Source organism: Terrapene carolina, unplaced genomic scaffold (assembly GCF_002925995.2).
Source record: "Terrapene carolina triunguis isolate 2854851 unplaced genomic scaffold, T_m_triunguis-2.0 Scaffold66, whole genome shotgun sequence".
Classification (NCBI taxonomy): Eukaryota; Metazoa; Chordata; order Testudines; family Emydidae; genus Terrapene; species Terrapene triunguis.
Genome location: NW_020664417.1, coordinates 54,093,799 through 54,107,437, shown reverse-complemented (window position 1 = coordinate 54,107,437; position 13,639 = coordinate 54,093,799). Strand labels below are relative to the sequence as shown.

General features: G+C 41.8%; 1 protein-coding gene across 2 annotated transcripts in view; it reads right to left on the bottom strand.

Annotated features, from left to right (window-relative positions):
• Positions 1-13,639, bottom strand: part of LNX1 (ligand of numb-protein X 1) — an 83,260-nt gene that overhangs the window by 24,322 nt on the left and 45,299 nt on the right. For both annotated transcript variants that reach the window (XM_024215958.1, XM_024215966.1), the window contains exons 5-6: positions 10,172-10,543; positions 83-217 (exon numbers count right to left, since the gene is read on the bottom strand). In XM_024215958.1, the coding sequence (XP_024071726.1) occupies positions 83-217; positions 10,172-10,543 (507 nt within the window). The remainder of the gene's footprint in view (positions 1-82; positions 218-10,171; positions 10,544-13,639) is intronic.

Here is a 13,639-nt window from a genome sequence, read left to right as displayed (position 1 = left end):
CCTGGTGATAGGGTCTGGAGACAACAAAACCTTCAGTTTCCCACAGAAAGAACAGTAAATGTAAGATAGAGCCAGGCCTCACCTTGTTAGGATAGTTTCTTTCCGATGGGCAAGGCTGAGGACTGCCGTTGTAATTCCACCCAGCCTCCTGCAAGATGTCAGGGGTCTGCTGTCTGGTCTGCCGTGACACAATAAAGTGAACCCGCCTCTCACTGGCCTACATGACAAGACACAGATGTAAATCCTGCTGTTATGCAGCTACAAAGCCAATCTTTTCAGCTCTAGAAATTCACAAAGTCCAGGTCTTAGTTAAGCTTGCTGTTATTTTCATTTTCTTTTGAGATGATATTTTGGTTGCAGATTTTGGTTAATTGAAGGGCAATTCTTTTCTGTGCCTCTACCCTTATTATCAGCTTGCCACAAGAGGAAATAATAATGCAAGTTCAGCTCAGTACAACACAGACTGCAAAACTCAAGTTAATCCTCTAAAAGCCTATTTTCATGCATTCAACATTTCCCCTGAATTAACAATCCTCTCGCATGACAGTGCTGCTCAGTTCTTGTTTTTAGACAATTATTCTATTCACCTGTGTACATTAGCACAGCTAACTAGTGTCTCATGGTTACATCACATGTGTAAAAGTAGGTCTACTGCTGTTTGATGGAAACAGTGGAAGCAATGCCGCTTATCTCAGAATGATGGAAATGCTCACATTGAGGGGGGCTAGTGGCAGAATTTTGCATGCTGCTAACATGATAAAAGTAGTTTTACTTAGAGAAGGGGCTACACTACTATTTTAAACAATAAAATCTTAACAGACTAGTGTAACTGTTCGACGGGGACAGGTGAGCAAAGCCCGCAGGTAAGTGGGGAACATGGAGACCTGGGAGATGGGTCGGAAATGAGAGGGAGTGTGGGCTATATTGGCAGAGAAAAAGGAGGGTCAGGACAAAACTGGGAGGAAAGATCAAACCAGTATCTTAGATGCCTATATACAAATGCGAGAAGTATGGGTAATAAGCAGGAAGAACTGGAAGTGCTAATAAATAAATACAACTATGACATTGTTGGCATCACTGAAACTTGGTGGGATAATACACATGACTGGAATGTTGGTGTGGATGGATACAGCTTGCTCAGGAAGGATAGACGGGGGAGAAAGGGAGGAGGTGTTGCCTTATATATTAAAAATGTACACACTTGGACTGAGGTAGAGATGGACATAGGAGATGGAAGTGTTGAGAGTCTCTGGGTTAGGCTAAAAGGGGTAAAAAACAAGGGTGATGTCATGCTAGGAGTCTACTACAGGCCACCTAACCAGGTAGAAGAGGTGGATGAGGCTTTTTTTAAACAACTAACAAAATCATCCAAAGCCCAAGATTTGGTGGTGATGGGGGACTTCAACTATCCGGATATATGTTGGGAAAATAACACAGCGGGGCACAGACTATCCAACAAATTCTTGGACTGCATTGCAGACAACTTTTTATTTCAGAAGGTTGAAAAAGCTACTAGGGGGGAAGCTGTTCTAGACTTGATTTTAACAAATAGGGAGGAACTCGTTGAGAATTTGAAAGTAGAAGGCAGCTTGGGTGAAAGTGATCATGAAATCATAGAGTTTGCAATTCTAAGGAAGGGTAGAAGGGAGAACAGCAAAATAGAGACAATGGATTTCAGGAAGGCGGATTTTGGTAAGCTCAGAGAGCTGATAGGTAAGGTCCCATGGGAATCAAGACTGAGGGGAAAAACAACTGAGGAGAGTTGGCAGTTTTTCAAAGGGACACTATTAAGGGCCCAAAAACAAGCTATTCCGCTGGTTAGGAAAGATAGAAAATGTGGCAAAAGACCACCTTGGCTTAACCACGAGATCTTGCATGATCTAAAAAATAAAAAGGAGTCATATAAAAAATGGAAACTAGGACAGATTACAAAGGATGAATATAGGCAAACAACACAGGAATGCAGGGGCAAGATTAGAAAGGCAAAGGCACAAAATGAGCTCAAACTAGCTACGGGAATAAAGGGGAACAAGAAGACTTTTTATCAATACATTAGAAGCAAGAGGAAGACCAAAGACAGGGTAGGCCCACTGCTTAGTGAAGAGGGAGAAACAGTAACAGGAAACTTGGAAATGGCAGAGATGCTTAATGACTTCTTTGTTTCGGTCTTCACCGAGAAGTCTGAAGGAATGCCTAACATAGTGAATTCTAATGGGAAGGGGGTAGGTTTAGCAGATAAAATAAAAAAAGAACAAGTTAAAAATCACTTAGAAAAGTTAGATGCCTGCAAGTCACCAGGGCCTGATGAAATGCATCCTAGAATACTCAAGGAGCTAATAGAGGAGGTATCTGAGCCTCTAGCTATTATCTTTGGAAAATCATGGGAGACGGGAGAGATTCCAGAAGACTGGAAAAGGGCAAATATAGTGCCCATCTATAAAAAGGGAAATAAAAACAACCCAGGAAACTACAGACCAGTTAGTTTAACTTCTGTGCCAGGGAAGATAATGGAGCAAGTAATTAAGGAAATCATCTGCAAACGCTTGGAAGGTGGTAAGGTGATAGGGAACAGCCAGCATGGATTTGTAAAGAACAAATCATGTCAAACCAATCTGATAGCTTTCTTCGATAGGATAACGAGTCTTGTGGATAAGGGAGAAGCTGTGGATGTGGTATACCTAGACTTTAGTAAGGCATTTGATACGGTCTCGCACAATATTCTTATCGACAAACTAGGCAAATACAATTTAGATGGGGCTACTATAAGGTGGGTGCATAACTGGCTGGATAACCGTACTCAGAGAGTTGTTATTAATGGTTCCCAATCCTGCTGGAAAGGCATAACGAGTGGGGTTCCGCAGGGGTCTGTTTTGGGACCGGCTCTGTTCAATATCTTCATTAATGACTTAGATATTGGCATAGAAAGTACGCTTATTAAGTTTGCGGATGATACCAAACTGGGAGGGATTGCAACTGCTTTGGAGGACAGGGTCATAATTCAAAATGATCTGGACAAATTGGAGAAATGGTCTGAGTTAAACAGGATGAAGTTTAACAAAGACAAATGCAAAGTGCTCCACTTAGGAAGAAAAAAATCAGTTTCACAAATACAGAATGGGAAGAGACTGTCTAGGAAGGAGTACGGCAGAAAGGGATCTAGGGGTTATAGTGGACCACAAGCTAAATATGAGTCAACAGTGTGATGCTGTTGCAAAAAAAGCAAACGTGATTCTGGGATGTATTAACAGGTGTGTTGTGAGCAAGACACGAGAAGTCATTCTTCCGCTCTACTCTGCTCTGGTTAGGCCTCAGCTGGAGTATTGTGTCCAGTTCTGGGCACCGCATTTCAAGAAAGATGTGGAGAAATTGGAAAGGGTCCAGAGAAGAGCAAAAAAGAATGATTAAAGGTCTGGAGAACATGACCTATGAAGGAAGGCTGAAAGAATTGGGTTTGTTTAGTTTGGAAAAGAGAAGACTGAGAGGGGACATGATAGCAGTTTTCAGGTATCTAAAAGGGTGTCATAAGGAGGAGGGAGAAAACTTGTTCACCTTAGCCTCTGAGGATAGAACAAGAAGCAATGGACTTAAACTGCAGCAAGGGAGGTCTAGGTTGGACATTAGGAAAAAGTTCCTAACTGTCAGGGTGGTTAAACACTGGAATAAATTGCCTAGGGAGGTTGTGGAATCTCCATCTCTGGAGATATTTAAGAGTAGGTTAGATAAATGTCTATCAGGGATGGTCTAGACAGTATTTGGTCCTGCCATGCGGGCAGGGGACTGGACTCGATGACCTCTCAAGGTCCCTTCCAGTCCTAGAATCTATGAATCTATAAAACACAGGAATGGGAGCCAGGCACTCCAAAATTCACATCCTGGCACTGCTACTTGCTCAGGTAGACCTCAGAAAGTCATGAAACTTTTTGGTCTGTCTACTTTTTCCATCTGTAAAATGGGGATCATAAAGACTGTCCCCCACAGAGGTGGTGTGAGGATTCACTGATTTGTACATTGCTTTGAAGTTGCAAGATGCTATACTAGTTTAATTCTTATAACTACAAAGTCTCAGTGAAGTTGGATCAGTACTTGAGAGGCCAGTCCTACCTCCAGGAGTAGACAGCCAAATTCTGCTCTCAGTTACATTGACTCCACTGAAGTTGACAGTGTTGTACTGGCATAACTGAGAATAGAATTTAGTTGAGTAAATCCAATACGTGGTACTTTCTTAACATAAAAACAAACTAATACAAGAAAGAGAAATATATTGGTAGCTTCAGTGGTTTAGAGACATGCTGCTATATGGGAAAATCCAAAGTTAATTTTCAAATCTGTAATCTCTTGCTCTTCAGGCTGATGTGGCTGGAAAGGTTGCAGATAAAAAAAGATGAGTTGGCAGTGCTTAATTTGTGCCAGGGCTCAGCCCCAGCACCTCTAGCCCCGGCACTTCCGGGCTCGCCATGTCAGTTATGAATGTAAAAAATTGCTTGAGCCCCAGCACCTCTTTCATTACAAATAAAACACTGGTTCTTGGGGACAAGGAGAACCACTAATGGCCTCCTGAGGGAGTCTTGTCCACTTGGGTTCAGGCTATTACTGTAATGTAGAGCCTCCCTGCAAGAGTTTAAAGGGGAGAAAACACCAGAGCTTCAGAATCCTAAGGTGTTGGCTCCAAGGAGAGAGAAGTGTGGAAAAGCATTTAAAAGAAGATGTAAACCAAACCTGGAATTCAACCCTACTCTCACCAAAAGTCAACTCTCTCAGTGACTTCAGTGGGAGCTAGATTTGGTCCCTGAGTTTTGTATTCTACAGTTAAACTTTTCCTCACTAGAGTCTGGTTCAAAGTTCTTTGCTGTGATTTCAAAAAATGTTTTGATGGGTTTTAAACTAATAATAAAACTAATCAATATTTCCAGTCTGAATTCCTCATACTGGGCTGGTTACTACTTCAAATGAAGTCAAAACAAGTTAGAAACATGCATTTCCCTGTAAGCTATGGTATATTAACATCTGAAATCTGAATCCACACGATACCTGAGACTGGAATCTTGGGTATTGGTAGAAAAGAAACACAGTAATCCCTAATCTGATGTTTAAAACCTAGAAGCACAACACAAGACTAAATGACCCAAAGGTGTAAAACCCTTTAACATGCAATTCTACTGTAAAAGAAACACTTTACAACTTCAGTTTAAAACTGATCTCTCCCTACGTGGCTTGTCTCAAAATTGATTATTTACAAGGCGGCTGTAAATTTGAGTAATTCCTTGTAGAATGACTAACAAAAGTTCAACACGAGCGTCTGTTGCAAATGTCCCATTTGTCTCTAGGTCAGTCTAGTTGGGTCATTTCTCATAAATTCAGAGAATATTACTAAGTTATCGAAACCATATCAGTTTCCAAGTCTACATTCTTCCATGTAAAAACCCATAACAATGTTTGCTGATTATTAATTGAATATGAATTGTTGTTTCAATTGGTCTCTCTCTCCTTTGCTAGTGGTTTTGCCCCAATTCCCCGATAGCTATTCATGACCAGACAAGAAGTAAATATACATACATCTTACTTTTAGGTTTGTTTCAGTACTGAACACAAACTGTAGCTTAAAGAGCCTACAAAGGTCAGATCCTCTGCTAAGACCAAAATGCACAAAATGGTCAGTGCGTCTTAAAACTCCTCTTTACCCTAGCCTCATTCTGGAACTGCTTTGTGCAGGCTATTCCCCTGCACTGTGCTAGAGGAGCTGGAGGGCTCCTCTAATTACACTGCTCTGCAATAGTCACCATTATTATTGTTATATGGCATCACCTGGATGCCTCAGTTGAGATGGGGCTACAGTGGGACACTGCCAACTCACAGTAAGAGACATCCTCATCCCAAAGAATTTTACAGGCTAAACAGACAAAGGCCAAACACACCATGGGCAGTTCAATGCAGCTCAGAGGATTCTATCTTTTCCTCTTTCCCTCCAGCTACATTAGCAGCAGAGCGAGTACGTGGTGCCCAAACCTCAGCATTGGTTCTGGGCCACTGGCAGATCCCCTCCGGTCCAGTGAAACTGGCTTTAGCGCCAAATTACATGTTGGGTCAATGCAGAGTAGACACACTGCACTGGAGGAACTAGCCCAAAAATCTTGACAAACAGGTAGGAGAATAATCCACCAGATCACCTGCCTCTATGGGTAAAGTTGATTTCTTCATAATGAAGCAGTGAGCTCTATTGTACTCATTTAAAAAACTCTTCTTGCTTTGGCTTGACACTCACTCCTTCATAACAGAAAAATTGTATTATATGGCAATATCTAGTGTGAAAAAATACACAAAGGAAGAGAAAGGAGATAAACAATGTGTTGCTGTTACTATGTTTCCTGAACCGGCACTGACATATATACAGGCTGAGGCCTGATTCTCTACTCCCTGCACAATTTGTTCTCGTTTGAACCTGTGCAAAGTGCGTATAGAATGTTGCCACCCTGATTTGGTAGCTCTTTACCCTTAATTTGCACTCCCTTTGCACAGGTGTAGATGACTGAACAAGCCCCAGGAACTTTGGAGAATCAGCTCCTGGGAGTGTGCTGAGGGGAACGTTTAGCCACTGGATAAAGATTTGCCTTTAAAGTGAATAGCCTATCCAGTGAGACGTTGGTATGGAAAGAAGTGATTGGATGGCAGATGTAAAAATCAACATGATTTCACTGTTTTTCATCTGAGGGTTTGGGGAGCATAATTCCATGACTTTGCTGCATCATTCTGGGGTCCCTCCTTATAATTTAGGTCTAAAGTGTGATATCTGACCCATCCTCACCATAGGTGATTGGGCAAATGTGAAAAGTCCAAAATCCAAATTTTGTGATTTATGCACATCCCTAATTACCACCTTTACATTTTCTTCATTTCAGCTTTTGTGACTGAGTTTATAACAGCCAGACACCTAATCTACTAATTAACAAGTACTTAATACGTGCTAATATCTAACTGCTAGGGCTGATGAATCAGACCTCTCTCAGTTATACATCATTTAGGAGCCAAATCTAATCATGCTCTACAGAAACCTGATTTTCTCTCAGCTTTATTCAGTGCAATAAGTCAGGAAAGTGAAGCTATAGGACAAGATAATAAAAGGATAATCACCACCACCACTTAAGACATACAGTTCTTTACAAATGTTAATTAAGGTTATTTATATTTTAAAACTGATCCCATATTTTGAACTTCCTGTACTATTCTTTTTTGGTTCCTTGTCTAACAAGAGTGTCCCGCATTTGGGTCTTGGCAGGTGGAGTGTTGTTGAGAAAGAAGAGGGGGAAGTACTGTGCTGTGTAAAAAGCAGATGCAAAACATTTGTGGCTTCTATATAATCGTTCTCCTCTGAAATAATGTGGAAACAAGCAAGGAGATTTATAAAAAACATGACAAAAAGGACACACAGTCTGGGAATTCTGTGCTAGGCAAATGTGATTCATGGAGCTCACATCGGTGCAATGTAATCCTGGCCTGTTTGGAAACATGAGTCAAAGTCTTTGATGGGCATGTTGTTTAAATCCCCAGAGGCTGGTGTGCGTTTCAAGTATTTATATAAATAACATTCATTCTGTAGAACTAGTAAGAGCTTTAGTTGTGTTTTTAAACATTTGTGTGAATGGTCTCATTTCTTCCATCTCTTCCCAAAAATGAGGGTGTGTTTTCTGCATGTGAAGCATTGTTGCATTGTTTTTTTAAGCATAAGGAAATGTTCCAAGAATACCAATTTTCATGAGGGCTTCATTTCATACGTTGCTCTCCCCAGAGAGCATCCCCCTTTCTATTAGTAATCTACACAAGAAAAACCAGAACAACACTCAGTCAGGATTCCAGCAACTGACATTATGCAAAATGGTGTACATAGAATCATAGAATATCAGGTTTGGAAGGGACCTCAGGAGGTCCTCTAGTCCAACCCCCTGCTCAAAGCAGGACCAATTCCCAACTAAATCATCCCAGCCAGGGCTTTGTCAAGCCTGACCTTAAAAACCTCTAAGGAAGGAGATTCCACCACCTCCCTAGGTAACCCATTCCAATGCTTCACCACGCTCCTAGTGAAAAAGTTTTTCCTAATATTCAACCTAAACCTTCCCAACTGCAACTTGAGACCATTACTCCTTGTTCTGTCATCAGGTATCACTGAGAACAGTCTAGATCCATCCTCTTTGGAACCCCCTTTCAGGTAGTTGAAAGCAGCTATCAAATCCCCCCTCATTCTTCTCTTCTGCAGACTAAACAATCCCAGTTCCCTCAGCCTCTCCTCATAAGTCATGTGCTCCAGCCCCCTAATCATTTTTGTTGACCTCCGCTGGACTCTTTCCAATTTTTCCACATCCTTCTTGTAGTGTGGGGCCCAAAACTGGACACAGTACTCCAGATGAGGCCTCACCAATGTCGAATAGAGGGGAATGATCACGTCCCTCGATCTGCTGGCAATGCCCCTTCTTATACAGCCCAAAATGCCATTAGCCTTCTTGGCAACAAGGGCACACTGTTGACTCATATCCAGCTTCTCGTCCACTGTAACCCCTAGGTCCTTTTCTGCAGAACTGCTTCCTAGCCATTCGGTCCCTAGTCTGTAACAGTGCATGGGATTCTTCCGTCCTAAGTGCAGGACTCTGCACTTGTCCTTGTTGAACCTCATCAGGTTTCTTTTGGCCCAATCCTCTAATTTGTCTAGGTCCCTCTGTATCCTGTCCCTACCCTCCAGCGTATCTACCACTCCTCCCAGTTTAGTGTCATCTGCAAACTTGCTGAGAATGCAGTCCACGCCATCCTCCAGCCAGAACGTACTCTATCTGGATTAGGCTAACTAAGGAATTTACCCATTGAAACACAGCTGAGTAAATGAACATGTTCCACCTCTGCTACAGACTTTCAATACACATTGATCACTGGAGCCCATGAATCTATTGTAAAAATAAGCCTGTTACACACAATACACTGAGCTGAAGTCTCTTCTCGCTCAAGTCCATGTTACTTAACTGGAGTCAGTAGGCTTATGCAAAGGGCAGAGGGGAGAATCTGGCTTGATCTGTTGTCTTTGCGTTACTACATGCAAAATGGTTCCATACACATGTATGCTACACCCCACCAAACCAGACAAGTAGAATAAGCACAATGACTTTGTCATAAATGCAAGGCTTAGCAGTAAATTACTCTTGGTTGTTTTGCTAGTAGCACTGCGCCATTTTAAAGAGAAAATTGTAAAGATTAGGTCTTAAAGAAAGACTAATCCAAATGGCTGTGTGTGGGGGTGGAGGATGTGGAAAGAAATCAAGTTTGTAGTGGGGAGCAAAGTTAAGTGTTCTGTGGGCAACTTAAGTGTATTTGGTTTTGTAATTTTGGTAGGGATGCTTAGTACCTTGGATAGATGCCCCTTTTAATTCTTTGTATATATGTAAACAAACAATAGACCTAATCTATACAAATCTTCCCCAAAGTGCCTGGCTCTCCAGATGCAGGGTGTAGGTATGGCCCACCTCTGGTATAGAATCATAGAATCACAGAAGATTAGGGTTGGAAGAGACTTCAGGAGATCATCTAGTCCAACCCCCTGCTCAAAGCAGAACCAACCCGAACTAAATCTTCCCAGCCACTGTTACTGTAAATGGTATCCGCAGAAACCATTGAGATTGGAAGATAATACATATGTTACCAATGTTTTCTCTTCTTGGCATAGAGCAGGGCAATAGAACTCCTAATATCCTTTGACAAAGGGTATATATTCTAATGCTTCCATCACCCCTTACCATGATGCCTGTCCCAAGAGTGGTAGTACTGAGCACATCAGCAAGTCTGGCATCCAACAAGTTAAAAATTCTATTGCTGACAAGCAGAATATACAAAGAGATTAAATCTAGTTTAAAATAATAACTAGGCCTCTTGAATAGTCTTGTACATATAGAAGATGTCTGCTATTTTTATGGAGTTCTTGGCCAGTATGGGCAAAATTCTGTTCTCATTTTCACCCATGTACTTTCCCTGAAGGCAATGGGGTTCCATGGGTTTAAGTGACAGCAGAATCTGGCCCCTGGCATCCACCCTGCCACTTGATATGGCTCATCGTGTGGCATAGCATTGGATGGGGGAATTATGTTTTTTTTCAGTCTAGTTAAAGGAGTTTAGAAACTGGGGTCAAGTCGTCATGACAAACCTGTATCAGCTGGGCTGCATTTTCCGGACTGCCGTACCGAAGATCATGGCCATTAATAGCTAACACCCGGTCATTTTCTCGAAGCTGTCCATCACGGGCAGCCACACCTCCTTCCAGCAAGTTGAAAATAAATACCCCGGGTTCATCTGCCTTGCGGACCAGCTTTATTCCCAGCTGCTCATCTGGGCTGCCTTTGTTTAGAACCACATGAAAACTGTCATCCCTGTTGTAGTGAGCATCAAGAGAAAGTCTGTTATTTCGGCATCGGTACCTCTGCTCTCTGAGGACAGTGAGTCGGAGCACCTGACAAGGCTGCTTCAGAACTGACAGGGCGTAGTTGTGAGGAACATTGATGATGTCCATGCCGTTCACCTGGAAGAGAGAACCATAAATCAGCAATGTAAAGAAGCATCTAATCTGAACTGGCACTGCAGACAGCTGATCTATTTACACAGATGTCTCCATGTTCACTGACGTGCAGTATTTGAAACGGTGTCACACAAGAGGCCAAGTTTTTATTATATAATATCCTCCCCCCAAGGACAGGACGCAGCGTACAGACACTTACTGTCTTTTTCCTCTCTCACTGATTGTCTCCAGACATAACTGTTATTTTTCAGTTTATTATTGCCCCTCCTCAGGCCCCAATCTCCTTTCGTGTATCTTCATTTTATTCCACTAGTTTCTGATTTCAAACCCAGCTACCCTTCCTCCCACTCCCACTCCTTTTCTGCAGTGTCCTTGTTCATTATCTCACAACCACTGTGGTTACAGTAGACAGTCTGTATCCCCAATTTCCGACCTCACTAAAGAACTTCTAATTAAAATGGGGAAGGGGGGGAAGAAGCTCTGAGTAGTTTTAATTCACTGTGGTTCAGAATCTCATGCTGATTTACATCAGCTGAGGAACTGGCCCTTCATGTTTCCCTCCATTTCTTGGGTCAGAAGAGTTCACGTTTCTTTCAAATGGCTTCAGACAAAGAACTTTAAATCAATCGGGCAATTTTTGTTCTGTAAAACTGACGGGTTACTGCACTTTATCCTTACTAAATGAAAAACATTTGCAGGGTTTTAATTTGCTGGAGGAAAAACTAAACTAGACAACAGCCTCTATGTAGCTTTACATTATAATAGCAGAGCCATTTAGCATTTAAAAATGTTTCCGTACTGCAACAAAAAAGAACTCAGCTTGGCTTGGTTTTCTAAACTGCTTCTGTGGCCACTAAATGTAGGCTCTGCTAACCTGTTATCTTGAACTCTCAGCAATGCTGAAACTCTACAAGGACAAAAGAAAAACAGACTTAGGCTATGTCTACATTTAAACCATTACAGCAACACAGCTGCGTTGCTATAGCGCTTCAGCGTGGACACTCACTACAGCAAGAGGAGGGGTTCTCCTGTCGCAGTAATTAATCCACCTCCCCAAGAGGTGGTAGCTAGGTTGACAGAAGAATTCTTCCATTGATCTAGCACTGTCTAGGGAGTCAGGTTGACTTAACTACTGGCTTTTCACACCCCAGAGCAATGTAGCTGCATCATCCTAACTTTTTAATGTAGACCTGGCCTTAAAAATTCAGTAACTCTGGATAGGCTTCTCCTCCAGTTACCTACAAGTACTATGTAGAGGAGAATTTAACTAGGACAAGGAATAAATAGACCAAGGGCACAATCCTGCATTATTGACTACAATTGATTCTGATCTTGCTCTCATTGAAGTTGATGGCAAAACTCCTTTATGGGAAAAGGATCAGGCCCCAAGTGGGCAATCAAATCTTAATATCTAATGTCATGATGCCGTGAGGTGCTGAGTACCTCCCCAGCAGGACGCTGAGTGTCCTCAGCTATCACTGATGTCAAAGGCAGTTGAGAAAGCTCAGCAACATTCAGGTGGTGCTCTGCATCTCAAAAGATCAGGCCCTTTTACTTTACTAGAAAAGAAAACTTAATAAGAGAATTCAGCACAGTGTTCAGTCCCATATACCATTATGTGCCAGCAATGCCCCTCTGCCATGTACATTGGCCAAACTAGACAGTCTCTACACAAAAGAATAAATGGATACAAATCTGATATCAGGAATCATAACATTCAAAAACCAGTAGGAGAACACTTCAATCTCTCTGGTCACTCAGCAACAGAACTAAAAGTGGCAATTCTTCAACAAAAAAACTTCAAAAACAGACTCCAACGTGAAGCTGCAGAACTGGAATTAAATTTGCAAACTGGATACCATCAGATTAGGCCTGAATAAAGACTGGGAATGATTGGGTCATTACAAAACCTAAACTTAATTTCCCCAATACTAAATTTCTCTCTACTGCTACTCACATCTTCTTGTCAACTGTCTGTAATGGGCCACTCTCTTACCACTTCAAAAGTTATTTTTCCTCCCTTGGTATCCTGCTGTTAATTGATTTATCTCGTTAGACTGACCTCACACTTGGTAAAGCAACCCCCATCCTTTCATGTATTTATACCTGCTCCTATATTTTTCACTCCATGCATCTGATGAAGTGGGTTCTAGTCCACTTAAGCTGATGCCCAAATAAATTTGTTAGTCTCTAAGGTGCCACAGGGACTCCTTGTTGTTTTTACTAGATGTACTGTACACCAAAGGTCATAAAACAGGGGGACTGTGAAAGGAGGCACCAAGCTGGCTGTCAAAAGTTATAGATCTGAGGGAATCCTGTCATATAAATATACAGGGACTCCATCAACTACACACCCTCAAGGCAATGAAAGAAGGGAACTAGTACTGTCTGTGTTAAGTACTATTGTGCTATTGCCGTTCTCTTTTAAGAATTGAAATACTATAGATTTTAGTAGCCATGCAGGCCTCAGAAGCTTACAGGCACAGTGTGAGAAATGGTACTTGCAGCAGAAGCCACAGTTGAAATATACAAAAAACAGATTATTTTAAAGTAGTTGGCCTCATATTTTGCCCATCCATCATCCATTTCTATGGAAACAGGAATGGAAGTAGCAGCTGACAGCCAACGTCACCTAGTTATTCAAGCTTTCTTATAGATTTCAGCTGCTGCCGCCGACTGAGCTGTTTACCAAACAGCATCTACAGAATTAGGGACTCATCCTGCCAGGTGTTGAGAGTCTCTCAGTGCCGATGAGAACTGAAGGCACTAACCACCCATTGGACTGGGCCTGTAGGAGTTTCAGGGCCAAATTCTCTGCTGGTAGAACTCTATTAAAGTTGCATCAACTGAGAATTTAGCTCTCAATTTATTAACAACACTTCCTTTAAAAACACAAACCCACAAGCCCTAATATTAGAACAGTCTTTGCAATGCCCTTAAACTGAATTAAAGATTTTTAAAGAAATCAACATTTCTTTTATTCAAATATACAAACATTCCTAAACTTTCCCTTTCCCCTGCCAGTTTAGAAAAACACCTGTGCATTTCTAATGGTGTGGTTAAACCAGATGCTGGAGAGTGACGGGTAAATTTAAAGGT